Genomic DNA, 26,116 nt, shown 5'->3' with positions numbered 1-26,116 from the left:
TGCAGATCAGTGTACCAGCTTCCCTGGGGGCATTGCGCACGTCTATAGAATCATGGTGCTTCCATAGTTATCATACCGTCCACCCTACCTTCTCTATCTTGTCCATTTCTCTCCCTCCCGTCTTGACCCTCTAATTTTCCTGGACATATAGGCAGTAAGACAGAAAACTTAACTCAAGAAAATGAACATAAAAAATGGCTCTTTCTGTTTTTTATCTGAGGCCTACACTCACGTTTTCATTATTTCGTCTCATTGATTTCCTACCTTTAAAGGTAATGCCTGTGGTTACAATAAAGATTAGGTACACGCATTGGTCAGTGTGTACAGTAGCTTCTCTGATAGACATAAGAAGCAGGCCAAATAACAAAAAAACACTAGAAACCGAAATCTATATGACACTGTTGGTGATGGTGAGTTTTATGTGTCCTAGTAAATGAGAATGTATCTCACGGAAGAACTTGTAATGTTTTTAAATATTACAGTATATGTCCTTTCTCAACTTGAAAGAGTAGGTCGGAGATATATCTAATCCCACAGGTTTCTATCAGGTAAATAATAGATAGTTTAAATTTTAGGGCTGGGAAGGTGGCTCAGTGGTAGAGTGCTTGTTTAGCAAGTGCTTGTTTAGCTCTGGGTTCAATTCTTCAGCACCACATAAACAGAAAAAGCTGGAAGTGGCGCTGTGGCTCAAGTGGTAGAGTGCTAGCCTTAAAAAAAAAGAAGCTCAGGGGCAGTGCCCAGGCCCTGAGTTCAGGCCCCAGGACTGGCAAAAACAAAAAACAAAAAAACACCCAATCAGGAATGTCATTATCTTCTCTTCCTTTCCTTTCCTTTCCTTTCCTTTCCTTTCCTTTCCTTTCCTTTCCTTTCCTTTCCTTTCCTTTCCTTTCCTTTCCCTCCCTCCCTCCCTCCCCCTCTTTCTCTCTCTCTCTCTCTTGGTTGGTCAGGGGCTTGAAATTAGGGCCTGAGGACTGTCCTTGAGCTCTTTTTAAGTCTAGTGCTCGACTACTTTGAGCCACTTCTGGTTTTCTGGTGGTTAATTGGAGATAAGAGTCTCTCAGTCCTGCCCAGGCTTGCTTTGAACCAGGATCCTCAATTCTTATCCTCCTGAGTAGCTAGGATGGCAGGCGTGGACCGCTCAGGGCGGGCTTGTCTTGATTTTGATTGCATAGTAAATGCTGAGTGTTGTGAGAGTTACTCTGTCTACCTGTGTTCTGCATCTTAGTACGGTTGCACTGTCTTTGCGTTGTCCAAGTTAGTTCAGACCAGTTGGCAATGTGGTGTCTTTCCTCTTCACAGGGCTGGGGTGCCGAGTACCACCGGCAGGACGTTACCAGCACTCCGTGTTGGATCGAGATCCACCTGCACGGGCCTCTTCAGTGGCTGGATAAAGTCCTTACGCAGATGGGCTCCCCTCTGAACCCCATATCTTCTGTCTCATAGTGCAGAAGCCTTCTTCTTTTCAATTAGGTTCCTTGTGGACTTGTTTAATTTTAGAGATACTGTGAGCTGACATGGAAAAACAGATATTACAGCTTATTTTTTTTCTACAAACTTGTGACCAACACATTTGTACTTTGTGACGATTCTGCATTTGTTTGTATCACTGTTCACGTAATGGACTGGAAGGCGTGGGGGAGACACGGAGCAAGCATCCTGCCCACTCCGAACATGAACTGGAACAGGCTTTTGCTTATTGTCCCAACAGTTTTTTATTTCCTAATTTTTTTTAATGTAACAAAAAAATTATAGTGTAAGAGGGTATATACATGGGGAAAAGTGTATTTGTCCTCCCTTTTCTCTCCGAACCTATGTGCTTCTAACAATGTATCCCACCAACTTCATAAAAATACATTGTACTTTGTTTTGCAAAAGAGTATGGTAGGGGCTTAAAAGAAACTACATATAAAAAAAATCTTATTTGAAGGAACACTATGCACTGCTTCTAACAAGTAGTGTCCAGTTAAAGCCAAGTGATAGTTTTCTAGGTGGCGTCATACAATTTACATCTAACCTAACTGAATGTTGGTCTGTATTGTGATTCATGCTATGTATCTTTTGTAAAGCATTTCGTTTTTTTTTAAAAAAAGAAAATCCTGCAAGTAATTGATGTGTAATATATGCCACGTACTCAGTCTGTCCTGAGTACACTGCTTTGTAGCAAGCGACAGTACACGGCTGGCAGCCGCGTTTGCCGCTGTTGGCCTGTGTGGGAAGAACTCCACTTGTGACATGCATTAACCTTTTATTTTGCACTTTTATGGGCGACAGTTTTCAGTGTAACCTTTGCTCAGATACGCTCAAGTGACGTACACGGCCGTTGTAGGAAGTTCTGCTTTTTCTAGTAACTTTTCAGCCTAGGTTATCAAATCGTTATCATACAGTTCCAGCTAAGGTGCCTGGTTTTGGATGCTACTAACTTCATACCACCTTACGTCAGCCTCCTGTGTCATGGGAGACCCTGGTTAGGCCCCAGGGATGAGATAAACCAGCAGGGACGGTTGGGCTAGCTGCTGTGAACACATTCACAGCGCAGAGAGTGCAGATATGGACTCTCACGTAGCATGGTCTTGTTTTTTTTCCTGGTTTCTTACTACCTATACTGATGCCAGTGTCCCCCAACACAGTCTCCTGAAAGCTAAGGGAAGTCTGAAATACCCATTTAACCAATTGTGCCTTTGCCTTTGAGTCTAGGCATTTTAATCACTTATTCTGGAGAGCATCAGGTGGGCGCCTAGTCAAGGCATGGGAACATGGCCCACCTACTTCACCAATCAGGAGAAACTTTCTTTTCTGGTGCCTTTTGAAAGTATATGGAGCCATGACCGTCTTGTGTTAAAAATGTAATTTTGGTGTGACTTTCTACTTGCCCTTCATGCTTTAAGGAAAAAAAAAGGCTTGTTTTTCAGGCAAGGGTAATGGGACTCCTTTTGTTTTGTGTGTCGTTATGTATTGCTGTTTCCCAATGCAGCCACTGCGTGGTTTCTGGACAGTTACATTCGGGTTTCAGCTCACAGTCCTTTGCTGAGTAGAAGGAAAACTTTGCCAGCATCACAGCCTTAAACGTAAGTGTTACATGGCAAGTATTCTTAGATTGCCAGAGCTTTCTGCCATCTACATGAAACAGAATTATTTGCTTAGTGATCGAACCTACATATTTTTATATTTAGTTTTTGTATCATCCTTCACTTAACAGACTCACGGCACCATCTTTGGAACGGATTTGTAGGAAAAATTCACTCAAGTCCAATTACAGATGCATATAATCTACTTTAGTGGGCTCTGGTTAGCTGTAGAATCTCCCACCTTGCTTCATTGATGGTTTAGCATTGCGTTAAGAATTGTTCTACTTGTCATTGCCATATTACAGCCTGTGAAGTTGAGTTGGCTGATGGGCTTTATGTGATTGCCCTTTTCTGTTTTCTCTAAGGAGTTTTAACTGCCAAGAGTTTTGTGGAGAAGTACAAGCCTGTTTTTGCTTCCTGAGCGCTGTCAGCTTCATCCTGTGGCTTTTAATGCAAAACGTTCTTCACTCAGCGGCTCTTGCAATCCCTAAGGATATTTTACAGCACAGAAATTAATGTGTGCCAGCAAAAAGTATCTGAATAAGAAACTCGAAACTAGTTTGGTAAATGCAGAAAGCAGAATAGAATCAAAATGCATCTCAGTAACAAGCTGAAGCAAACAAGGTGATGTTGATTGCACTTGAGGTGCATCGGATGAACAGCTCTACATTATAGAGCGCTTGGTCCGCTTGAGACCGTCTGGCGAGCATGATGGAGCGTCGCTGGGTGCTCATGGCTCATACCCGTAATCCCAGCTCCACGGGCTCAGATAGGAGATTGTGATCCAAAGTGGTAGCACACAAACTGTGAGCAAAAAAAGCTGAGTGAGAGTGTGAGGCTGAGTTGGGAGAAGCTATTGAATACAAGCTAAAGCATATGAGTAAAATGGGCACTTTCTAGGAAATTTAAGGGAAAATACCAGTAAGCATGTCAAATATATCAAGTGTATGCATACCAATGTATCCCCCCTCCCCTTTTTTTTCATGACAACAGTGGTGGTGGTGGTGGTGGTGGTGGTAGCAGGTGGCTGAGGGTATTCCAAGAATGATCACTAGATAGACAATTCAGCATGCCACACCTGCTAGTCCAGACAGAGGGAGTACTGTTTCATATTCTTTGTGTCTTTGAAGAGTAAAATGTCCATTTGGGTATGACTGGTAAGTATTCAACCCTTAAGTTAACAATTAGGCTTGCCTTAAAAAAAAATACAAACCAAAAAACCCTATAATACCCAAGGGGGAAGTTTCTTCCCTACACGCAGTATCCTTTTGGAGGAGAAAGATTCTAGAAAAAATGAAACCCTACCTATAGCAGAGACAAAGTTTGGTAGTTCCTGTTGCAGTGCAATTCTGCTTCTAGTAATTTGCTTCCTAGTATTCTAGGTTATTGTCACTTTCCTCTCATACTATCCTTCTTGCTTCCTGAGAAAGGCAGAATCTTGGTAATTATTGAATGCAACCTCTCATGATGACTTAAATTGTGAACCTGTTAGCTTTGAAGAGCTCAGAGTCCTTGATGTTTGGCATTTAACCATAAAGTATGTCCTCAGTACACCTATTGGCTAGATGAGCAAGTAGCTTTTAGGCTTGGTGTTTTTAGAAGTGTTGGGTGATTTTTATGCGAGAGATTCTTCCAAAGTGGTCGCTTTCAAAGGGGTGGGTTTTTTGGAAGGTATCTCTCATTCCCAAAGCAACAGTATTCATGGATGAAAGTGAGATTCTTGGATGTTTTCCTTACCACAAAAGTGCATGTATGGAAAGTAAGCATTCAAGCCATTTGTTCTACATAAACAAAAGTCGTAGTTTAGTTTAGCATGTTTTGAGGTGGATGTTTTACCTCCTTACACAAGGTAACAGTATTTATCAAGCCTTTATTTGATTGGATTATTCATGAAAGAAACTCATCTCCTTAGCTGTGGCTGTAACTGTAGAGTACTTGCCCTGCCACGCTTGAAGCACGCGCGCGTGCACACACACACACACACACACACAGAGCTTTTCTCCCCAAATAAAACTGTATGATCATTATTACATAGCACTCCAAAATTAGATGCAGTGGAGGAGATTTTATGCATTCATTTTGTTGTTTTAAAAGAAAAACGTGATAATATTTGCTAGTAGCAATTTCTACTACTGTACATTAAGTCTTAGTGTTTTGTCAGAAAGATCTAGAACAGAATTCTTTCATCATTCATGGTGGAGTGGAAAAGCTTTGTGTCTAAATAACTCAGTTCTTAAATTGTTTTTAATTATCATGAGCCATTATCCTAAAAGGGTACATTTGAAGTTGCTGTTTGTAGAAAGTTCAGAATTTTGTGTAGGGGTAGATCCCCTGCACACACCCCTTCCCCATTAATAGGTAACGCCTTCTTAACACTAGCTGGCATTAGCTAGAGCAAAACCCCACTTAGGCCCAAGAATGCCAGCCTGATTGTGGATGAAGAAGGCGTTCAGTGTCAGATTTCCCATGCAGTGCCGTCGGAATGCTGGCACTTTGATTTACTCTGGTAGTGGTTTCACCGTGGGGGCTCCGGGCAGTGGTTGGGCATGTGGCGATCTTCCGAGTCTGGCTGCTGCAAGCTGCGGTTAGAAGTGGACTTAAGTTCGGCTAGGGTTGCCTCCATGGAAGACACGGTTCCCACACCCCTGCCCCTGTTCTCTCGAAAGGAATCTCCCGTTACACACGTTGAAGACCAGCCTGACGGCTGTACTGTGGGCCTGTCCGCCTCTGACTCGTGCTTCGCTTCAGGTTATGCTGTGGAAAATGCGATTCTAGCATCATGCCTCGATCCTGTTCATCTTTTTTGATACTTATAAAAATGTGTTAATTAGGTTTTACTCTCATGTGCTTATCAAAGCCATAACTCTTAAGAAACTTGTTTTTGCATATTGTTTGCTAATACTTTATTTTAATAAACTTCAAAACCTATTTAATGTGTCTTGTCTTAGAACTGTGATGTGATTTATGCTTCACTGAGTTTATGAGATTTATGCTTCATTAGGATTACCGGCTGTTGTCACCTGCGGAATTGTCTGCCTGTGTGCTAGAGATGGAAAATGGGAATGTGGCAGCCTTCCCTTGCATATGATGCGTGCCCAGTCCCTTATGTTTGTAAGGGGGTTATAAGGGTTTTGAAGCAGGCCATAATCTGGGGATTGAATTTAGCCACTGACTTGACTTCTAGATCTCGGTCTATGAGTGAGGGGCTTGATTCGGTGGGCAGAACAGACTGGTGGCTCTTAGCAGACTTACCTGCCTGTCTGAGGTTGAGAATTAGCCTCATAGCTGTGTGCCCTTGCGCAGGTTGCTTAATCATTCTGTCTCGGTTTCCCTCATCTATATAATATCAAGTAATACAGGGTGTGGTGTACAATAATACAATTTAGTTTTAATACTTAAAAACAGTACCTGACAAAAACAATTTGTGTGTGTGTGTGTTGGTCTTGGGACTTGAACTCATGACTTTGAGTTCACAGCTCCACTTCTGCCTTTCTGCTGATTAATTGTAGAGAAGAGTCTCATGTTCTCCTAGGATCACGGTTCAAAGCTAGCCCAGGAAGGAAAGTCCATGAGAATCTTCTCTCCAATGGAACTGTTTTTGTTGGGTGCTGGTGGCTCACCCCTGTTAATCCTGGCTACAATTTATTTTAAACTTCCCTTTTACATTTCTTACTGTCTGATTCAGAGCAATCATTTCTAGTGCTATTTCTGGTGCCTGGTTGATAGACCTTGATTATCCACTCTGTGAATGACCTCTGCTGTTCTTCAGTTTTAACTTTTTTTGGTCTTTTTTTGTGAAGTCACTAAGTTACAGATGAGTTTGGTACCCTCATTGATGGATGCTTCCAGCCACAGATGGAAATCCATTCTCATTCGGCAAGAATGTCCTTTATCCAGGATGGAGAAGTGGCAAACCTCAAATTAAGGATTTTAATGGGGAAGAAATTGAACAGTTTTCACACTTTCCTTTAGTGAAAAGACTTTCTCAAAAGAATCCGTTTCTCCAAATAGTCCCTGGTGTTGTATTCAAAGGTTATTTGCTGAGTTATTTTATAGTAGCTTGTCTAGCAATTCCAGGAGCTTGTTTTTTTTTAATATATATTTTTTATTGTAAAGATACTGTACAGAGGGGTTAGTTACATGAGCAAGGTATCGAGCATTGTTACCCCCTCCTTTGTTTTTCCCCTACCTACTCTCCCTTCCTTCCCCAGGAGCTTGTTCGTTTGGAAAAGACTTTTCCTGGCAAAGAAGTTCGCTGAGCACCGAGAGACGTTGGCCTCTTTCAGTCTTCAGATTAGCTTTCAGATTGTTGCAGCCCAAACAGCTGCAGAGGAGCCGGACAGACGGAGAGCCTCTCCACGGGCGGTGTTGATAAACATTTCTAAGAAGTGAAAGAAAGGTGGTTTTCTTTTTTTCAAAAGTTCTTTCCCCATTTATCATTTGAAATGTTAGTATTTTGTTCGATTTGTAATTTTATCCTTTATAAGACTTTTTCTTCTCCAAAACAAAACCTCTGCAGTGTTTTTTCAATCTGTTATGTTATCAAGATGAGGGTAGTGGAACTATAGGAAAAGTTTAAGAGCTGCTGTGGCAGGGTGCTTTACCATCTCTGTCCATGCACGCTAGGGAGGAAGTGGGAAGGGGGTTCTAGGTGGTTAAGGTTTGTCACCTGCACTATACCTGTGTGTCTCTCCCAGGGAGCTTGTGGTTGAGATCTGGAAAGCTTCTTATACCTTGTCTTTATCTCTTACCTCCTTCCTGTCCAAGAAATCACATCGATGATTTCAATTTAAAGACTACCCTTTTATCTGGGATAAATGCTAAGAATTTGACCATTCTAGAAAGGCAGAGATTGAGACTCCTGAGCCAGTAGCTAACCATTGGACATTGTGTAACCTTCCAACTTGTTATGAGTATTCATTCTGCCTCTGTCCTTCCAGGAATCCTGTAGCTCTTTAAGGGTGGAGTTCCCAATGTTTTTTTGGAAAGGGTTCTCAGAGAGATTGGTTTGGTGCAAAAGCATTTCTTTGTAGGCCCTAGAAAGTTTCACATTCTGCATAGCAAACTGTGTCACGTAGTAGATACAATGTGTTTCTTTACCACCTAGCTTGTTGGCTGTCCTCAGCAATCTGTTGACTGAGGAGATGGGTCAACTTTGTAAATTGTCTTGGTAGAGACAGCGAATTTCAAATAAGCAATTGCAGCACTTTATGCTTTCCCTTGGAGCCTTTGGCCTTCGAAGTAATCAAGTTCCCTGGCATTGCTTAGGAATCTACAACATTACGAGTTAAGTTGGAGCTGTTTTCCCCAGTAATAGTGGCAAGTGCACAGATGAACCTGTTTTTAGTTTTAGTCGTATTGGGACTTGAACTCAGGGCCTTGTGCCTGCAAGGCAGGTGCTGTACTGCTAAGACACATCTCCAGTTATCTTCTTTTAGAAATAGAGGGTCTCACGTTTACCCCTGCCCCTGACTGGAAGGTGACTTGCCTATTTTATGCTTCCTGTGGTAGCTGGAATGACAGATGTCTACCATCGCGCCCAGCATCTACCATTGAGCTGGGGTCATGAACCTTGTCCAGGCTGGCCTGAAGCCTTGATCTTCAATCTCAGCTTCCTATGTAGTTTGCTTGACAGGTGTGTATTTGGCAACAGAAAATAAACACAAAGAACATACAATTTGTCTTAGAATTTAGAGAGGTGAGAGTGTGAAGAGCCCACAGCTTTTTTTTGGCTGGTCTTGGGGCTTGAACTCTGGGCCTGTCCCTCAGCTTCTTTTACTCAAGTCTAGCGCTCTACCGCTTGAGCCATGGCGCCACTTCCAGTTTTCTGGTGGTTCATTGGAGATAAGAGTCTCACAGACCTCCTGCCCAGGCTGGCTTTGAACCTCGATCCTTAGATCTCAGCCTCCTGAGTAGCTAGGATGACGGGCGTGCGCCACCGGTGGGAAGGCCTCTCTGGCCCTCGGATGGGCCACTGTAGTGGGAGACAGAATAAAATGTGACCCACATTTTGCACTTGGGAGGAGTAAGAGATTAATTTTGCTGAGGAGTTACAGAGGCGATGAAGGGGGAGAAACTCAGTTTAAAGAAGAGCGTGTGGGGGGTTACAGTGTGTTGGCACACCTTGCCGAGTGTCTCGTTTTGCCAGGGTCAGTTCAGAAGCATAATGAATGGTAAACATTCCCTTTTCGTTACATAAACTTCTGAGAAACGTGCTTTTCATTAACTTGGAATTGTTTAGGCCAAGTTAGGGATGTCGGTGTCCGTGAAGAGAATAAATGCGAGCACAAGCGAATAATAGATAAACAGTGAGCCTGCAGAGACCGTGTTCACACGGAAAGGTCCTTTTTATTATTGTCTGTTTAATAAACTGCTGGGGGTTTCTAGGTCCCTGTTCTCCCCTTTAATAACGGAACACCGTGATTAGCTGGATGCTTTCTTTCCAGCTTCTCAGCCAGGTAATGATCGTGTGGCTAAATCTGATGCGTCCCATATAGGCAAAAACGCTATGCGCCCCTCTGCATTATGCCCGAAGAGACTGTTCTTGATGCTTTCCCTTGCTGCTGACCACCTAGACGTGAACATGATTGCCAAGGCCGTGATCTCAGAACTCTGTCACCCCCTGGAGGGGTCAGGAGAAAACCTGTTGGGGAGAGGCAGGAGAAGAGTCTTTTGTTACAACTACTAACTAATGCTTGTTTATTCAGTTACTCACCAGATCTTCATGGAGCGCTTACTAATTACGCTTGGTGCTAGGCCGTAGAAATGAAGTCCTATTCCTGTCCCTTCTGGAAGGGGAAAAGAGGAAGAGAGTCTGGGTGAGACTGAAAGACCTGGCCACTGTGTCTGAATGTAAACTCCCGGGAAAGGTGGATTGAGCGTGCCACACAGGCTGCACAGCTTCTTAGAAGGTATGTGTGAAGACCTAGGAATGCTACTGTTGAGATCCGAGCTTCCCTGCAGGACACAGCCAGAGGGACAGACGATTAAATTGTCCCTTGCATGTTCTTTAGTCCCTGCAGGAGATGACAGTAATCAGAGAGGTGTTACGAAGATGGAGATAGGAGACGTTAGATGCTAACAGCTTGGCAGCATCCCCAGAAAATGGGTGGTTTGAAAGATCCATCGATAAGGGAGAGTTGAACTCAGTGTGTCACCTGATCCCGGTTTAGTTGAAGGTGGGGAATCAAAAGAGGTGTTTAGCCAGGAGCCTGTGGCTCACGCCTGTAATTCTGGTTATTTCAGGAGGTCAGCTCTAGCAGGACAGGCCGTGGGACACTTCAATTATGCAAGGAGCTGGAAGTGGAGCTGTGGCTGAAGTGGTAGAGCAAGAGCTTTGGGAAAAACAAAACAAAACAACTTAAGGGACAATACCCCAGGCCCTTAGTTCAAGACCCAATTTCCCACCATATTTCATTTAACAAACACAGAGTATTTGACATATTCAGAATTATGCTGGGCATTGAGAAAAAGCCATGAATATGACATATCCCTCCTCTCGTCTTCATAGCTGTGATCAGGGAGATGATTTGGGGGAGTGAAGTATACGTGATCTTAACTGAAGACACAGGTCAGTCTCTTGAGAAAAGATGAGCCATAGCTGTGATCAGGGAGATGATTTGGGGGAGTGAAGTATACGTGATCTTAACTGAAGACACAGGTCAGTCTCTTGAGAAAAGATGAGCCATAGCTGTGATCAGGGAGATGATTTGGGGGAGTGAAGTATACGTGATCTTAACTGAAGACACAGGTCAGTCTCTTGAGAAAAGATGAGCCATTAGCTACAGGAAGAGAGAGGAAGCAGCACAGGTAGAGGGATTAAAAGCCACTCACCAGCACTGGGAATGGGCAGTGGAGCTGATGATTCTGGACTCCATGGAAGCCAAGGCGAGGGCTTTGTTTTTCATCAGGAGAGGAAGGAGAAGCTGTCAGAATGTCACCTGATGCTGGGATTCGATGTGCTTCGATTAGGGATTGGAAAGGGAGGGCTTCAGCCGTGCTGGCTGGCGGAGGAGGGTTTGGATGGAGAAGGGTGGGGTCCCGGAGATGCTAGATTGTGTATGGGAGGGAGAAGAAGAGTTTGCAATCTCACGTTTGTTGCCCATACCCGTCAATGTATTGGAATTGAGAGTACTGGATGAGCCTCTAATTTAGACAGAAAGACGAGGCTCAGACTTGACATTGACGTTTCCTGGGAGACAACCAAATATAGGTAGTATTGATTGAACTTCAGTGTGGCGTGGAAGGGATCGTCTGAAAAGCGCCTGAAGCCTGGAGAGTGGAAAGATCTAGAATAGCTCCACTCCACCAGGCACACACCTGCTCGCAGTGACAGCCCCAGGGCTGAGTCCCAACTGGTAGGAATCCCTTTGGGGGTAAGCACCCTGGTTAACAATGGCAGCTCGTGCTCAGACCACCCACTTCCGGTGTATCCAACACGCGCCAACTCCACCTGGGAGGCCTCCTGTACTCCACACTGAGCCTCCAGTCCTCAGAGCGTCAGGAATCCGTCTAGAACTCAGCTCTGGTTCCTAGTATCTAGGCCCCACTGCCCACTCCACTCTCCGCCTTCCCCGGCCGCCCCACCTCTATCCGCAACATGTTCCCGCTCACCTACTCTGTGGCTGCGTATAGTGCACACACAGCATGTGGGCGCCAGGTCTAATGTTCATCCACAGTGCTGTCTCCCCTAAGGCGTTCCCGGCACGTGTTGGGGTTGGTACCTACACAGATCTTGCCACATAGCTTCCTGTCTTTGCTCGGGCCACCATCCTAACCATCCAGTGACAGAAATTAATTTCCTCACTGTTGGGCAAGGTGAGACCTCTCATCCTGTGGTGTCGCAATGGGCAAGAAGCCACTAGTGCCCACCTTGTCTTACGGAGAGGGAGGGAGAGGGAGAGCATGCGTGTGAGAGCTTTCGGAGAATGTTCCTAAGGACACTAACCTACAGCATCCGGGCTTCACCTCAGGACTCAACCCCAAACAGCCATTCTATAAGTAGATGAGTCGTGGGGGAACATGATGTATTTATTCAGCCCAACATCTGCATGTGTAAGCTCTCCCTGCAGCCCACGCAGAGCCTGATTAGAAATCGGCCGTGAACTTGGCCACACCCTGTCCCATCTGAACAGCCCTTGGTTAACCCCTTGGGACGGCGCACTGATGACTTGATTAAGTCTTGGGTAACTGTTGTCCGTCTGACACCTTGGGAACTACTTGGGACTTGCAGCCGTCCATCCGTGTTTCCTGGAGGGAGCCTTTGCTTTGTGCCTCCGTGTTCCATTGGTTGTGTTCTTTTTAACACTCAGCCTCCATAGAACTAGGTGATGTAGGGCCCGCTGCACGGAAGAGGAGACAGGTCCAGGTCAAATACTTGACACCGGGTCCCTTAGCTATTGAGGGGCGGAGCTGGACAATCTAAAGCCAACAGTTAGACCTAGAGATGTGCTCTGCCCATGACCACTGTGGTGCCTTCAGGTGTGGCCATCTTCTATGCAAAGGCATGACCTGCACCTGCCCTCCTCCCTTGCCTCTCCCTGCCCCAGCTCGAGGCTGAGGGCACCCCATCCCAGCAGCCTGTGGACAGCCAGACCCCCTCCCATTGTGAGCCCTTATCCCCCGGGGTGGAGGAGGTTGGATAGAATTGGCACCATTAGCCTGGAAGGAAACCCAGTTGCTCATCTCCACTGCTTCCTACAAAGGGGCCAGGAGAGCCCCTGAGTGCCTGCAGAACGGGGGGGGGGGGGGGGTCACTAGCTCTGACTGGTCTGTGGACATTTGACCAGGGACTAGCCCCCCATCTTCTCTTGCTCCGGAGCGTCTCCCAGCCCCGGGTGACCCCACTGTGAGTCACTGGGTGGGATCATGGGTCACATCCCATTTACTCTGAATGCTCAGGGGCCGTGTCCACGTTAAGACAGGTGACTCTCAGAAGGATGCTCAGCTCCCAGACACCGGGTGTCTGAGCTAACTTGGAGGGAGTCACCTGAAGACTCCGCTGGAGCCGGGCCCACTGGTCATCCCTTCTTTTCCTGCAGGTTCTCGGGGGCTAGCCACCCCCACCCCAGGACTGGAGGCTGAGAGGCCAGCGGAGGCCAGAGGCCATGTCTGCAGAGACGGCCTCCACCAGGAGCGCACTTGGCAGACCGGGGAGCAGTTCACCCACCCAAAAAACCCCACCTTCCCGGAGCAGGTAAGGCTGGACTGGCCTCTGGACTCCAGGGGAGGTGCCCCCCAGACTGACCTGAGCCCCCCCCCCCAGCGCCGGCCCGGGCCGGGGGGGGGGAGGCCGGTTGAGTTTGGTGCCGCCTCCTTTCCCCCCCACGCGCGGGTTCGCATCCACCCACCTCCTCGTCCCGGAATGAGTGGGGTCGGCCGGGCCGCGTCTCAGCTCCGTGGGTTTTTTATTGTAGCAGCGCGGGGTGGGGTGGGGGGGCGCGGGCAGGGGAGGGGGGCGGCCCCCCTCCGCCCTCCCCACCCGGACCCCTTGTCCTCTTAGTCCCCGATGGTGCAGACACAGTCTCTTCCCTCCTCCCCACACCGCCACCGCCGTGGCGGGAAGCTGCTGCGTGCGTCCGCGGGTCCGGCGGGCGCTGCGGGGACCCCGCGCCCGGGGCGCACGGAGGGCGCCGAGCCAGGACAGCCGGGCGCGGCTCCGCGGCGGGGTTCAGGGACCCCGCGTCCCGGGGTCTCGCTGCCGGGGTCACGACCTTCCCGCGGGGCGCCTCGGTCCTCCTCCCCGGCCGGCCTCCGCGGCTAGGCCGGCCGCGTCCTCCAGGGCGCGCGGGCGTCGCGCAGCGAGCGGTCGTGGGGCAGCGCGGCGAAGGCCGAGTGGCGCAGCTGGCAGCCGATGAAGAGCAGGACCAGCGCCACGGACAGCAGCAGCAGGAAGAAGAGCAGCAGGTAGGTGGGCAGGTCGGGCCGGGGCGCCGCGCCGTCGCGCACCCCGCGCGCCGTGGCCAGCTCCAGCGGCAGCGCGCCCTCCGCCTTCACCGTGGCCGCCGCGCCGCCCGCGGGCTCGGGGCCGCCCGTGGCGTTGAACACGTCCCCGTACATGGCCGCCGCCGCCGTCACCGCGCCCCCATGGCCGGCCCCGGGGTCCCGCCGCCTCCCAGCCCGGCACGCGGGCACCGCGGGCACCGCGGGCGGCCGGTCCCCTCCGCCCCTCCGGTGCCCGGAGCCCGGTGCCCCGTGCCGCCGCCGCCGCCGGTCCCCGATCTCCACCCGGACGCTCGGAGCGCGGCCGCCCGTGCTCGGCCGTCCCCAGCCCGCGGCTGGCTGAGCGCCCCCGTCGGAGCCGGAGCCCGAGCCCGAGCCGGGCCGATAGCTCTGCCCCCAGCGGGCGGCCCGGGCCGCGGCCGACCAATGAGGACGGAGGATCCCGAAAGGGGCGGGGAGGGAGGGGGAGGGAGGGAGCGGGGCGGCGCCCAGAGGGACGGACTCGGTGACAGACTGAGGGACGGAGTCACGGGTAACACAGGCCCACCTGACCTCCCCTCCCCTCCCCTGACCTCCCCTCCCCTCCCCTCCCCTCCTCTCTCCTCTCCTCCCCTCCTCTCTTCCCCTCTCCTCCCCTCCCCTGTCCTCCCCTGACCTCCCCTCCCCTCCTCTCCCCTCCCCTCCCCTCTCCTCCCCTCCCCTCCTCTCTCTTCCCCTCTCCTCTCCTCTCCTCCCCTCTCCTCTCCTCCCCTCCCCTGTCCTCCCCTCCCCTCCCCTCCCCTCTCCTCCCCTCCTCTCTTCCCCTCTCCTCCCCTCCCCTGTCCTCCCCTGCTCTCCTCCCCTCCCCCTCTCTTCCCCTCCCCTCCTCTCTCTTCCCCTCTCTTCCCCTCCTCTCTTCCCCTCTCCTCCCCTCCCCTGTCCTCCCCTCTCCTCCCCTCTCCTCCCCTCCTCTCTTCCCCTCTCCTCCCCTCCCCTGTCCTCCCCTGCCCTCCCCTCCCCTCCCCCCCTCTTCCCCTCTCCTCCCCTCTCTTCCCCTCCCTTCCACTGTCCTCCCCTGCCCTCTCCTCCCCTCCCTCTCTTCCCCTCCCCTCCCCTCTCTTCCCCTCCCTTCCACTGTCCTCCCCTGCCCTCTCCTCCCCTCCCCTCTCTCTTCCCCTCCCCTCCCCTCTCTTCCCCTCCCTTCCACTGTCCTCCCCTGCCCTCTCCTCCCCTCCCCTCTCCTGTCTCCCCTCCCCTCCCCTATCTCTCCTCTCCTCCCTTCCCCTCCCCCTGAGAGGTCTTCCAAACACCCCCCCCCCAGCCCCTCTACTTCTCAACAAGAGCTCCAACACCCCCCCCCAAGCCATTGCCCAGCATGACCCTCTCTCCCCAACACCAGTGGGCAGCAGGGAATGAAGGAGGGACTGGCTCGTGGGGTCCTGCCAGGGCCCGGTCGGTGCCTCTGCCCTTACCTTGGTCCCAGCCTCTTGTCAGAGATCTCCCCCAAAGAGCCTCCTAGAGGGTCAGCCCAGGTTGGGGTGTGTCTCTCCTTCCCTGGTGCAGGCCAAGCTCCTGAGAAGGGCCTGGGCCCGCCAGAGCCGGGTGAACCCTTCCACCACCAGTGTGCACCCTGCAAGCTGACCCTGCTCAGCCCGCCACGCAGCCCGAGCCCTGCCACTGGCTGTGATCAACTCCCTGCCCGGACCGAGGGACACCAGGGCTCCCAGAGACCTCTGCAGCCTTTGGGGGTTCAGTCCCCGGCACGGGGCTCCCCAGGAGCTCCCTGGGCTAGGAGGGGGCTGTACAGAGAAGGCAGAGGCCCGGAATGGCTCGTGCCTGCCACCTGCTTAGTGGCCACCCCAGAGACAGTCTGCCCTGGCCCCGGGGAGCTGCGCTTCAGGGGTACGGGGATGCTAGGCTCCTTGCTTTCCCTCGGACCCACACTATTTACCAGACGAGAAAGCTGCCCCTCCGAGGGGCCAGGGCCGGGCCTTGTCTGCTACCATGGCAGCGGCGGCGGCGGGCACGAGTCCCTTTCTCTGCAGACCTGACCTATTTTGTGGACAGCGTTTTCCTGGGCCGGCAGGACCGTGTGGTCGCATCAGCCGTGGCGGAGGGTGGACTGTGGCCTGTTTGGAGAGGGCTCTGTGGTCAGTAACTTCCTGGGGCTTTAGAGACCTGGCTGGATGTTTGATCTGCCCAGGTCATGGGCAGCGTGGTTGGGATATCTTCCTTCTGGGGTTGGGGACAAGGGGGTGATGGGTCAATGACTTTGAGTGGAGGGGTCTTGCATCTCCATTCATCCATCATGGTGTCAGGGGGTACAGGGCTTTCTGGGTCTGGGGGTGGGGAGGTCCCTCCTGTCCCATTGCTGCTTTTATTTTCTGTTTGTGCCGGTCCTGGGGCTTGAACTCAGGTCCTGGCCGCTGCCCTTGAACTTCTTTTTTGCTCAAGGCTCACCCTGTACCACCTGAGCCACAGCGCCATGCCTGGCTTTTTCTGAGTAGTTTGTTGCAGACAAAAGTCTCCTGGCCTTTTCTTCCCCTGGGGCTGGCATCGAACCGTGATCCTCAGATCTCAGCCTCCCGAGTAGCTCAGATGACAGGCGTGAGCCACCAGCTCCATGGTAGACCAGTGCTGTAGCTGCTGTTCAGGGCTGAGCAGAGCTAGCCCTGGCTTCAGGGATCCTACATCCCCCATCTCACCCCCCTGCCCATGGCAACCCATGAGCACCCCACTTCACTCAGGAGGGGACCCCAGGACAGGGGTATGTATATATGTGTGTGTTACTTTCCAAGGTCACCCGCAGCTGGCCAGGCCAGCCTTGTCCACGAAACCCCACAAGGAGTGTGTGCTACAACTGTTTTTCCTTCCGACAAGGAAGGGATGGAGTCCTACAGCATTGTCCTTTTTAGGGGGTTCTTCGGTCCCTGGGTGGGGAGGGTACACTTTTCCTTTTTTGAAAGCTGTTCCCAGGGCCGGGAGCAGTCACGTTCCGCACCCGTCCTCGGGGCAGGAAATGAACCAAGGCTGGAGCCCAGCAGATGCACGGCTGAAGTTTACACAGCCTTTTAGAGCAGCCCGAGCGGCCTTCCATTAAGCCAGCTCTGTGTACTCACGCATTGAAGTCTCTGGAAAGATGATAAAAGGGGGCGCAGAGGTCAGCTTTGACAGGCAGGGGGCGCAGGGCCGGGGCCTCGGTGGGACCTCTTTCCCAGTTCCTGCTTCTTGAGTGACACGTGCGTGCGTGTGCTTTCCACGCCAGCCTCTCTGTGCAGAATTGAGGCGAGGCCCGGGGGCCTCTTGCTCCCCCAGCAGAGCCATTTGGCAGCTGGAGCAGAAGCTCGGGAGACCGGCACCGCTGCAGCCGGGCTTCTGTAAACTGTGCCCCAGCAGCCTGCGGTGCTTGGTGAAGCGGTTTCCTCTGCTGAGGGGCGTCAGCATGGAGCCCCTCGGTGTTCAGAGAGACTGGGGTGCAGGCCAAGAGCCAAGAGCTGGGTTTGAAGGTGGGGCTGGGCTGTTCTGTGTGTGGTAACGCTGCAGTAGGATGCAATGCTGCAATGCTCCTTTCTCTTGACGAGTAAGGGTGCCCTGGACATCTCATTTTCTGTGTGTGTGTGTGTGTGTGTGTGTGTGTGTGTGCGCACACGCATGCATGCAGGTGCACAGCCCTGGGGCTTGAACTCAGGGCGCTGTTCCTGAGCTTTTGTGCTCAAGGCTAGTGCTCTACCACTTGAGCCACAGCTCCACTCCGTGTTTTCTGGAGATAAGATTCTCATAGACTTTCCTGCCTAGGCTGGCCTTGAACTGTGATCCTCAGATCTCAGCCTCCTGAGTAGCTAGGATTACTGTTGCCTGGCCTAGAACCTTCTTCTTCTTTTTTTAAACCAGTACCCCCAGGATTGATTCCCTCTCTCTCTCTCTCTCTCTCTCTCTCTCTCTCTTTCTCCCCCTTCCTCCCTCCCTCTCCCTCTCTCTCCCTCTCTCTCTGTCTCTGTCTCTGTCTCTGTCTCTGTCTGTCTGTCTGTCTGTCTCTCTCTCTCATAGATGACTGGCAGCTGGTTTGTGAATCAATTATAAGGTAGGTTATCTATTAGGATGATGATTATAAGAACTAGCAAACGTGTATTTTTTGTTAAAGCCTGATTTTTCTCAATACACCTTTAAAGGTTTTTCAAATTGTTTCATCTCCGGTTGAGAGTTTTAAGAACTTCATTTTTAATTCGTAATAAGAGCTTATAACATGACTTTCCCTTCCCCCCCTCCCCAAAGGTCAACAGACTGCAAGCACCTGGCAATAAAGGTCTTTTAAAAAGGAAAGAAAAAAAAAAAGAATGAAATAGCAAGCAGCCCAAACCTAGAGAATGCTCAGGCCAAGGTGGTGCAGCCCCAGTCATACAGTGGGGTGACCAGAGCAGGATGGGGTACGAGGCTGAGGCCAGAGGTCCACAGCGCCCCCTTGTGGTGAGTGCCTCTTTCTGTGCTGGGAGGCCCACCCCGCATCCTTGGTGAGCCTTCTCTCTCCGTGACAGCTCAAGTCCAGAGCCTTTGGCTGGTGCTGGACCACTGGAGCCACAGCTCTACTTCTGGCTTTTTGGTGGTTTATTGGTGATAAGAGTCTCACAGGCTTTTCTGCCTGGGCTGTCTCTGAACCACGATCCTCAGATCTCAGCCTCCTGGGTAGCTAGGATGGCAGGCGTGAGCCAATGGCACTTGGACTGTGATCTTCCTGTTTATACTTCGCACATGGCTGGGATGGTAGGTGGGCAGCACCATACCCTCTGCATGTACATCGACAGAAGCTCGATGGCTCAGACGGGGTCTTGTGAACTTTTGATTTGTCCTCTAAGCCTGAGCCTCCCAATCTTTGCCTCCCAAGTTGTTTGGATTTTAGGCATGGGCCACCGCACCTGTCCTGGGGGTCAGGAAGGAGCAGGCCTGCCAAGAGGCCAGGAACTGGACCGATTACAGTCCAGCCGTGGCTAGGGTGACATCAGGAAGGTTTGTCCTGGGTGAGCAGGACGCTCTCGGTGCGTGGGGAGGGGGTGTTTTCTCTTGGCGGCCTGTGGCCTGGCTCTCTGGGTCGGCCCGTGAGGAGGCTGAGGCCTGGCTGGGCCGGCAGACTGGAGCTGTTTGTTGCGGTTCTGCCCTTGAGCTGAGGGCTCTGGATGGACAATGAGAACTTGACTTCCCTCCCTGAGGATTAGTTCTGGCCCTGTAAAGATAGAACCCGCCTCCCTTTTGCTCCATTCCTCCCTGGCGCCCAGAGGAAGCTCTACCTTCGCTCTGGAGCCCCCGGCCCGGCCCACAGCCTGGGTTCATGGGTGCAAGTCCAAGGTACTTCTTGGGGTAAAGGCAGGCTGGGCTGGGTGGGTGGGGTCTGCTGACCGCACTCATTCTTCAAGCCAAGCCCCTTCCCCAAGCTGAAAATACAGGGCAGGGGTCCCTGCCTGACTAGAAGGAGGAAGAGACACTCCAGCCAGCAGAACTGACGTCATTTTAGAAAAGAAACTATGTTCTGTCTTCTTGTTGTTGTTGGTCATGGGGCTTGAACTCTGGGCCTGGGCGCTGTCCCTCAGCTCTTCAGCTCAAGGCTAGCACTCTACCACTTGAGCCACAGCGCCACTTCTGGTGTTCTGAGTGGTTTATTGGAGAGAAGAGTCTCATGGACTTTCCTGCCCGGGCAGGCTTTGAACTGCGATCTTCAGATCTCAGCCTCCTGAGTGGCTAGGATGACAGGCGTGAGCCACCAGCGCCCGGCCTGCATCATACATGTTTACCTTGCAACGTATACACAAAGTAACATTGACTGAGGTACAGTATGGCATCTCTCAAGGTACTGGGGTAACTTCTGGTAACTTCTATGCAAAAACAACACCACTGTGTTCATGGGACTTGAGCATGGAAGGGCCTGGTATCCAGAGGGTCTTGGAATGAACCCTCAGGGACTAAGAGGGCTGACTGCATGAGGGGTCCCCACTCTTGTGTTGCTCCAAACCTTCCTTGTGGCCATCGGGGTGACGGTCATTTCCCTGGCCTTCAGCCCTGACTTCTCCCGCAGGAGCCCCCTAAGTCCTGATTGGTGTTTGCATGGAGACCTGGACAAGAAAGGATGGTAGACATGGGCAGGGAAGAGAAGCTTCTTCCCCAACCTCCTGGCCCCCATTCCCCCCAACTCTTCTGCTCCACTGCGGCCTTGATGGGGAGGGAGGCGCCGCGCAGGCCCACGGCCCGAGTCCCACGAGAATCTGTGAAAGTGCTCAGTGAGAAAAATGCAAGCTGTCCTTTACGTGGCATTTTAAAGCCCAGAATGGAAACTCCATTAGCGTTGCCATTTTGTGCCCAGCCAATCCGGGCAGCCCTTCCCCTCCGGCTCCCAGCAGGGATATATTCTGGGTCTCGGTCCTGAAGCTCCGTGCCCATGTGATTTGCCTGTACCCCAACTCTACTGGGGAAAGGTCTCTCTACCCTTTTCCCCGCAGCCTCGTGTCTGGGGCCGGAATGGATGGGATGGAGCCATCTGGTACCGTTCTGCCAGGCTCTTGTTCCTGAATTCACGCGCTCAAGGGAGTGAAGCAATGTCCTGCAGCTCCCCAACTGGGGTCTCCTGCCCCCAGCCTCTTCTGAACCACCTGGCCTGCTTTTTAAGCTGGGAAGGGGTGTGCACACATGTGTGTGTGTGTGTGTGTGTGTGTGTGTGTGTTACCACGCAGGTATTAACCAGGGCTCTCTGCACTTGCCGACAAGGGGCTCCACATTAATGGCGTCCACCCAGGCAGCAGAGAACTGGCTTCTGCCTTTCAGCTCCAGGCAGTTCAGGAGCCAGTGGAGGGCTTGGCAGCAGAATGAAGGTTGTGTAATGGCGGGGCTGTGGCTAGCGCGTAGCGAGGGCATGTGGGAGTGAATTATAAAAAGGTGTCCTTTCCAGAAACGGAGGGACAAAGGGTGAACACAGCCGTGGCATGCGCGGACACCATGTGGAAAGTGAACTATATGCAGCCTGTGGGGGTGGGGATGGGAGGGAGAAATGGGGAAAGAGACATTGTCCAAAAAGAAACATTACCTAACAGAAGCAACTGAAACCCAGCTGTACATCACCTTTATAATAACTTTTTTTTTTTTATTGTTGTCAGTTGTGGGGCTTGAACTCTGGGCCTGGGTGCTGTCCCTCAGCTCTTCAGCTCAAGGCAAGTGCTCTACCCCTTGAGCCACAGCGCCACTTCCAGTTTTCTGGTGGTTCATTAGAGATAAGAGTCTCACGGACTTTCCTGCCTGGGCTGCCTTTGAACTGCGATCCTCCGGTCTCAGCCTCCTGAGTAGCTAGGATGACAGGCATGATGTTTAAAACCTAAAGAAGAAGAAGGTGCCCGTCCCTAGCCTCTTACCCCATCTCCCCCACCTGCCGGGCCTCTCCGCTCAGCCTTACATGGCATTTCCCATCCTCAGGATCCCGAGGCCTGGAAGATGAGGGGTAAGGAGAGGTGGGGGAGGGGTTGGGTAAGAAGACCTTGGGTGTTGGTGGGCACTGGGAGGGCTTGTGGAGTTGTTTGCCTTAGGAGAGGAAATGGGAATGTGCACAGTTTGGGGAGTCGGGTGGGGAGGGAGAGGACATGCAGCTTCTTTGGGTTACAAGTGGCTTAGAGACCCCAGAGTCGGGCCTGGAGGAGGAGGGGCAGGCAAGGAGCAAGCCCTGTGAGGGGGCTGTGTCTGTGTGCAGCGGTCTGTAGGACTGACCTGGAAGCAGAGCAGACAACAGGAGTCCTCCCTCCCTCCTTTCTTTCTTCCCTCCCTCCCTCCCTCCCTCCCTCCCTCCCTCCCTCCCTCCCTCCCTCCCTCCCTCTCTTCCTTCCTTCCTTCCTTCCTTCCCTCCCTCCCTTCCTTCCTTCCTTCCTTCCTTCATTCTCCCCCCCTCCTCTTCCTCCTCCTCCTCCTCTTCCTCCTCCTCCTCTTCCTCCTCCTCCTCCTCTCATGAATGCTGAGGTATTTTGGACATTTCTCTAGTGACCGTGGTTTTACTTTGGTCACGAGGATAGTATTTGGAGAAACTTGTATGAAACAGAACAGCAAAAAGCAATGTGCCGTTTTAAGCTGCTCTGCCCGCTCTGGGTCTTCGTTCTTTCCTTAACTGCTCCTCTGTGCTTCTTGTGTCAGCCGGGGCCTCCCCAGGCCCCAGCTGGGGTCAGACCCCAGTCCTGGGCCCCCGATTCCACGTCACCAGGACCACTGCACACCGCCATCTCGGTGTCACTCAGAAGACGGCGGGAGAGCGACTCTGGTTATTTTCGGCTTGGGCAGAAGCTCTGTTCTGTGGCCAGGCAGGAGGGCGCTGGGCTGGGCTCTCTCTGCCCAGGCAGAGGGAGAAGAGGCTGGGACTTCTTATTATTAGCTTTTATATCCACCCTCCGGAACGAGTGCCCTTCCTTGGCATCTGCTGTGTGGCCCCAAGGAGCCCTGGCGGGAGCCTCATTCTGAATCATGGCAGAGGGAAAGGCCCCCTGGGGAAGGATGGGGCGGGGGGGGGGGGGACCAAACACCCCAATGACAAGGCCCTGGGGCCCCTTTAAGGAGCCCCTACCTGGGGAGGGAGGGATGGAAATAGAAGCCGGAGGGGGAGGGAGTGAGCTGAGGAGACACAGGCTGATTATGAAAAAGCGAATTGCCCAGGCCTAATTACCAACGCACTTAAACACACAGCTCCTCTCGTCACAGATCGGGAAGGGGCTCAGCGTTACTCCCAGAGGGCAGGAAAGGGGGACAGGAAGAAAGGGTAGGTGTCCAGGGTGAGCAGTCAGCCTGCCTCCCTCCCTCCCTCCCTCCCTCCCTTCCTTCCTCCCTCCCACCCCCCCCTCCCACCCCCCCATGAGTATGCACATACTCCTGAGCAAAACATGCTTACATCATGAGCTAGGGAGCCAAAGAGCACGAGGCAGGCCTCATCATCTCCTTTGAGGGTTTGCCTCCACAGACCCTAAGAACCCCTCTTTTTCTTTTGTTTTGTCTTGGGCGCCGTCCCTCAGCTCTTCAGCTCAAGGCTCGCACTCTACCACTTGAGCCACAGCGCCACTTCTGGCTTTTTCTGTGTATGTGGTGCTGAGGAATCGAACCCAGGGCTTCATGCATGCTTGGCAAGCGCTCTACCACTGAGCCACCTTTGCTACTTGCTGTAGGTCCCACCTTCTAAAGACTACTGCCTGCCAACAGTGCTGTGCTGGGCACCGAGCCCGGGTATTAGATGCACAGACATGAGAGCATTCATAAAACCACCGCAAGCCAGCACCGGTGACTCACGCCTGAAATCCTAGCTACTCAGGAGGCTGAGATCTGAGGATTGAGGTTCAAAGCCTGGGCAGGAAAGTCCGTGAGACTCTTAGCTCCAATGAATCACCAGAAAACTGGAAGTTGTGCTATGGCTCAAGTGGTAGAGCGCTCGCCTTGAAGAGCTGCAAGACAGCACCCAGGCCCGGAGTTCAAGCCCCACAACCGACCAAATTAAAAAAAATCCCAGCAGTCTACACAGCTGGCCTCCAGTTGGTCGTTTTCCTCCAGGGAGGCCTGCCCACAGAACCCCTCCGAAGCTTTCATGCTTTGTAGAGGTCGTGTTCAGAGTGTCGGAGAGTCAGAGCTGGGGGAGGGGGGTGGAGTTGGGTGGGGGTTCCCTGGGGGTTTAGAGACCAGGATTCTAGGCTGATGAGGGTAGATTGGAAAACTCACCTGCAGTTTCGTTCACACCAGCATCAGGTGGGGCTTTGGGAAATTACGAGTTAGATTCCTTTCCTCTTAGTGGGTGAGTGTGATGTTCCCAGATCACCCCTCAGCCCTTTGTTTTAGTTATCTATTAGTGGGTAACACATTACCTGGGGGTAATAATGCGTTAGCTAGGAGGGCTATGGCAATTCTTTATTTCTCACAGCGCTGTGGCCAACAAGGCTCAGCTGAGCCCTTGTTCTACTCAGCATAGCTAGAAACACCTGGCTAGAAATGGTGGCGGTCCAAGAGCCCCCCCCCCCTCTAGATTTCTCCCCACATGGCATCTTGATTAGCAGTTGAGCTGAGCTTCTTCATGACCAGACTAGGGTGCCCGCTATACTTGGCTGTTGCTCTAATTGGCTGAAGTGAGCCACATGGGCGGGGCCTAGAGTCCGTGTGGGAGGGGCCTAGAGTCCGTGTGGGAGGGGCCACGCAGCCGTGAGGACCCGGGGCAGCAGTCACTGGAGTCTGGAGTCACGGGTGTAGCCACCCTACTTTCCTTCCTTTTGCTTTTTATTGATTGATTTATTTTTTGCTCACAGCACCACTTTTCCCGTTGCAGTTTCTCCAGTGGTTTACTGGAGAGAAGAGCCTCACGGATTCTCCTGGCTTTGAACCTCCATCCTCAGATCTCAGCCTCCTGAGTAGCTAGGATGACAGGCGTGAGCCACCAGCTCCTGGCTTCGTTTCCTTCCTTTCTTAGGAAATCAAACATTTCACGGGGCAGAGCCATGCCAACGTTGGACATTTGTGTCCGTGGAAGTGGGCCATCTGCCCCAGCACGGTGTACCCTGTGCGGATGGCTTCACCATGTCCTGTGTCTTAGGGGCCTGTGGCTGTGGTGTGGGGTGTTACCCAGGCCGCCTTCGCTGGGTGCCAGCCGGGGCTTGAGCCCCTGGGGGAAGGAAGCAGAGCTCAGGCCCGTGGGATCGGCAGTTGCTCTCAAGAGTCTTCCTTTCTGCCTTGACATCATCTTGCTTCTTGCTCCTCGGTGACCTTCCAGAGGAGACCCCAAGAGTTCCAGCCCAGCCTGAAGATGAGATCTCCTTCCTCTCTGCGTCTCGGCCACCAGGTATGCGAGAAGGCACCCGGAGTGCTTGTGTGCTGGGGGCTTGGGCCCAGTGTCACCCCCAGATCCTTGTCTTTGTGCTGGTGAGGGCTGGTGGGGGGTGGGGAGCGTGGAGGAAGATCATGGGCCCTGGGCTGGGGGCATGACGGTTTGATTTGACTTGCTTCTGGGTGCTGAGCAGGCTGGGTGCTGAGCAGGGCCAGGTGCTGAACAGGGCCAGGTGCTGAGCAGGGCTGGGCGCTGAGCAGGGCCGGGCGCTGAGCAGGGCCAGGTGCTGAACAGGGCCAGGTGCTGAGCAGGGCTGGGTGCTGAGCAGGGCTGGGTGCTGAGCAGGGCCGGGTGCTGAGCAGGGCCGGGCGCTGAGCAGGCTGGGTGCTGAGCAGGCTGGGTGCTGAGCAGGCTGGGTGCTGAGCAGGGCCGGGCGCTGAGCAGGGCCAGGTGCTGATCAGGGCCAGGTGCTGAGCAGGGCTGGGTGCTGAGCAGGGCTGGGTGCTGAGCAGGGCCGGGTGCTGAGCAGGGCCGGGCGCTGAGCAGGCTGGGTGCTGAGCAGGCTGGGTGCTGAGCAGGCTGGGTGCTGAGCAGGGCTGGGTGCTGAGCAGGGCTGGGTGCTGGATGACAGTTGTTTGGGTTCCCTCATGTCTAGGGCTCCTGTGTCCAGTGTTTTCCAGAAAATGTCTCTTGTGTTTCACCTGAGTCTACCATGGCGTATGTGTCCAGGACGAGGTGGGTGGGTGGGTGGGGACAGATGGGAAAGCCATTAAGAACCAGGAACGAGCCAGTGGCTCACGCCTGTCATCCCAGCTACTCAGGAGGCTGAGATCTGAGGGTCGTGGTTCAACGCCAGCCTGGGCAGGAAAGTCCGTGAGACTTTTATCTCCCATAAACCACCACAAAACCGGAAGTGGCGCTGTGTGTGGCTCAAGTGGTTGAGTGCTGGTCTTGAGCTGAAGAGCTGAGGGACAGCGCCCAGGCCCAGAGTTCAAGCCCCACGACCGACCAGAAAAAAACCAAAAAACATGGCATTTCTACCCTTTGAGAGAAAATGCCGACAACCAGTGCCCAGGATCTAGAATACTCGGCACCAGCCTCCGCCTGCAGCCACAGCAAAATGCCAATCGCTTCCCAGCTGGTGTGTATGGGGGGGTGAGGAGGGAGAGGCCGAGTCTCTGCCGGGCACAGCACCCCGATTCCCTTCCCACTGCCAGTGACAGTGACAATGCCGTGCCTTCATGAGAAACGGTGTCTGGAGCAAAGCACACCCAGCCTGTCTGTGGGATGCATCGCTTACCTTCCGCCGGGCCCACCAGCTTCAGGG

The 26,116-nt window shown here is 52.5% G+C and overlaps 2 protein-coding genes across 3 annotated transcripts in view; one reads left to right on the top strand and one right to left on the bottom strand.

The window, feature by feature from the left end:
- The window catches only part of LOC138809371 (mothers against decapentaplegic homolog 5), a 38,496-nt gene extending 32,503 nt beyond the window's left edge, over positions 1-5,993 (top strand). For both annotated transcript variants that reach the window (XM_069995881.1, XM_069995882.1), the window contains exon 7: positions 1,300-5,993. In XM_069995881.1, coding sequence (XP_069851982.1) covers positions 1,300-1,443 — 144 coding nt within the window. In that variant the 3' untranslated portion in view covers positions 1,444-5,993. The remainder of the gene's footprint in view (positions 1-1,299) is intronic.
- A 7,519-nt stretch (positions 5,994-13,512) lies between these two features.
- Positions 13,513-14,269, bottom strand: LOC138809384 (small integral membrane protein 32). The gene has a single exon (XM_069995898.1). It carries the CDS (start codon positions 14,121-14,123, stop codon positions 13,824-13,826), a length of 300 nt encoding a protein of 99 aa, XP_069851999.1. The 5' UTR covers positions 14,124-14,269; the 3' UTR covers positions 13,513-13,823.
- Between the last annotated feature and the right edge of the window lie 11,847 nt (positions 14,270-26,116).

Source organism: Dipodomys merriami, unplaced genomic scaffold (assembly GCF_024711535.1).
Source record: "Dipodomys merriami isolate MVZ:Mamm:240054 unplaced genomic scaffold, mDipMer1.0.p SCAF_496, whole genome shotgun sequence".
NCBI lineage: Eukaryota > Metazoa > Chordata > Mammalia > Rodentia > Heteromyidae > Dipodomys > Dipodomys merriami.
The sequence above is the reverse complement of the archived record's forward strand: the minus strand, read 5'-3'. Positions and strand labels throughout refer to the sequence as shown.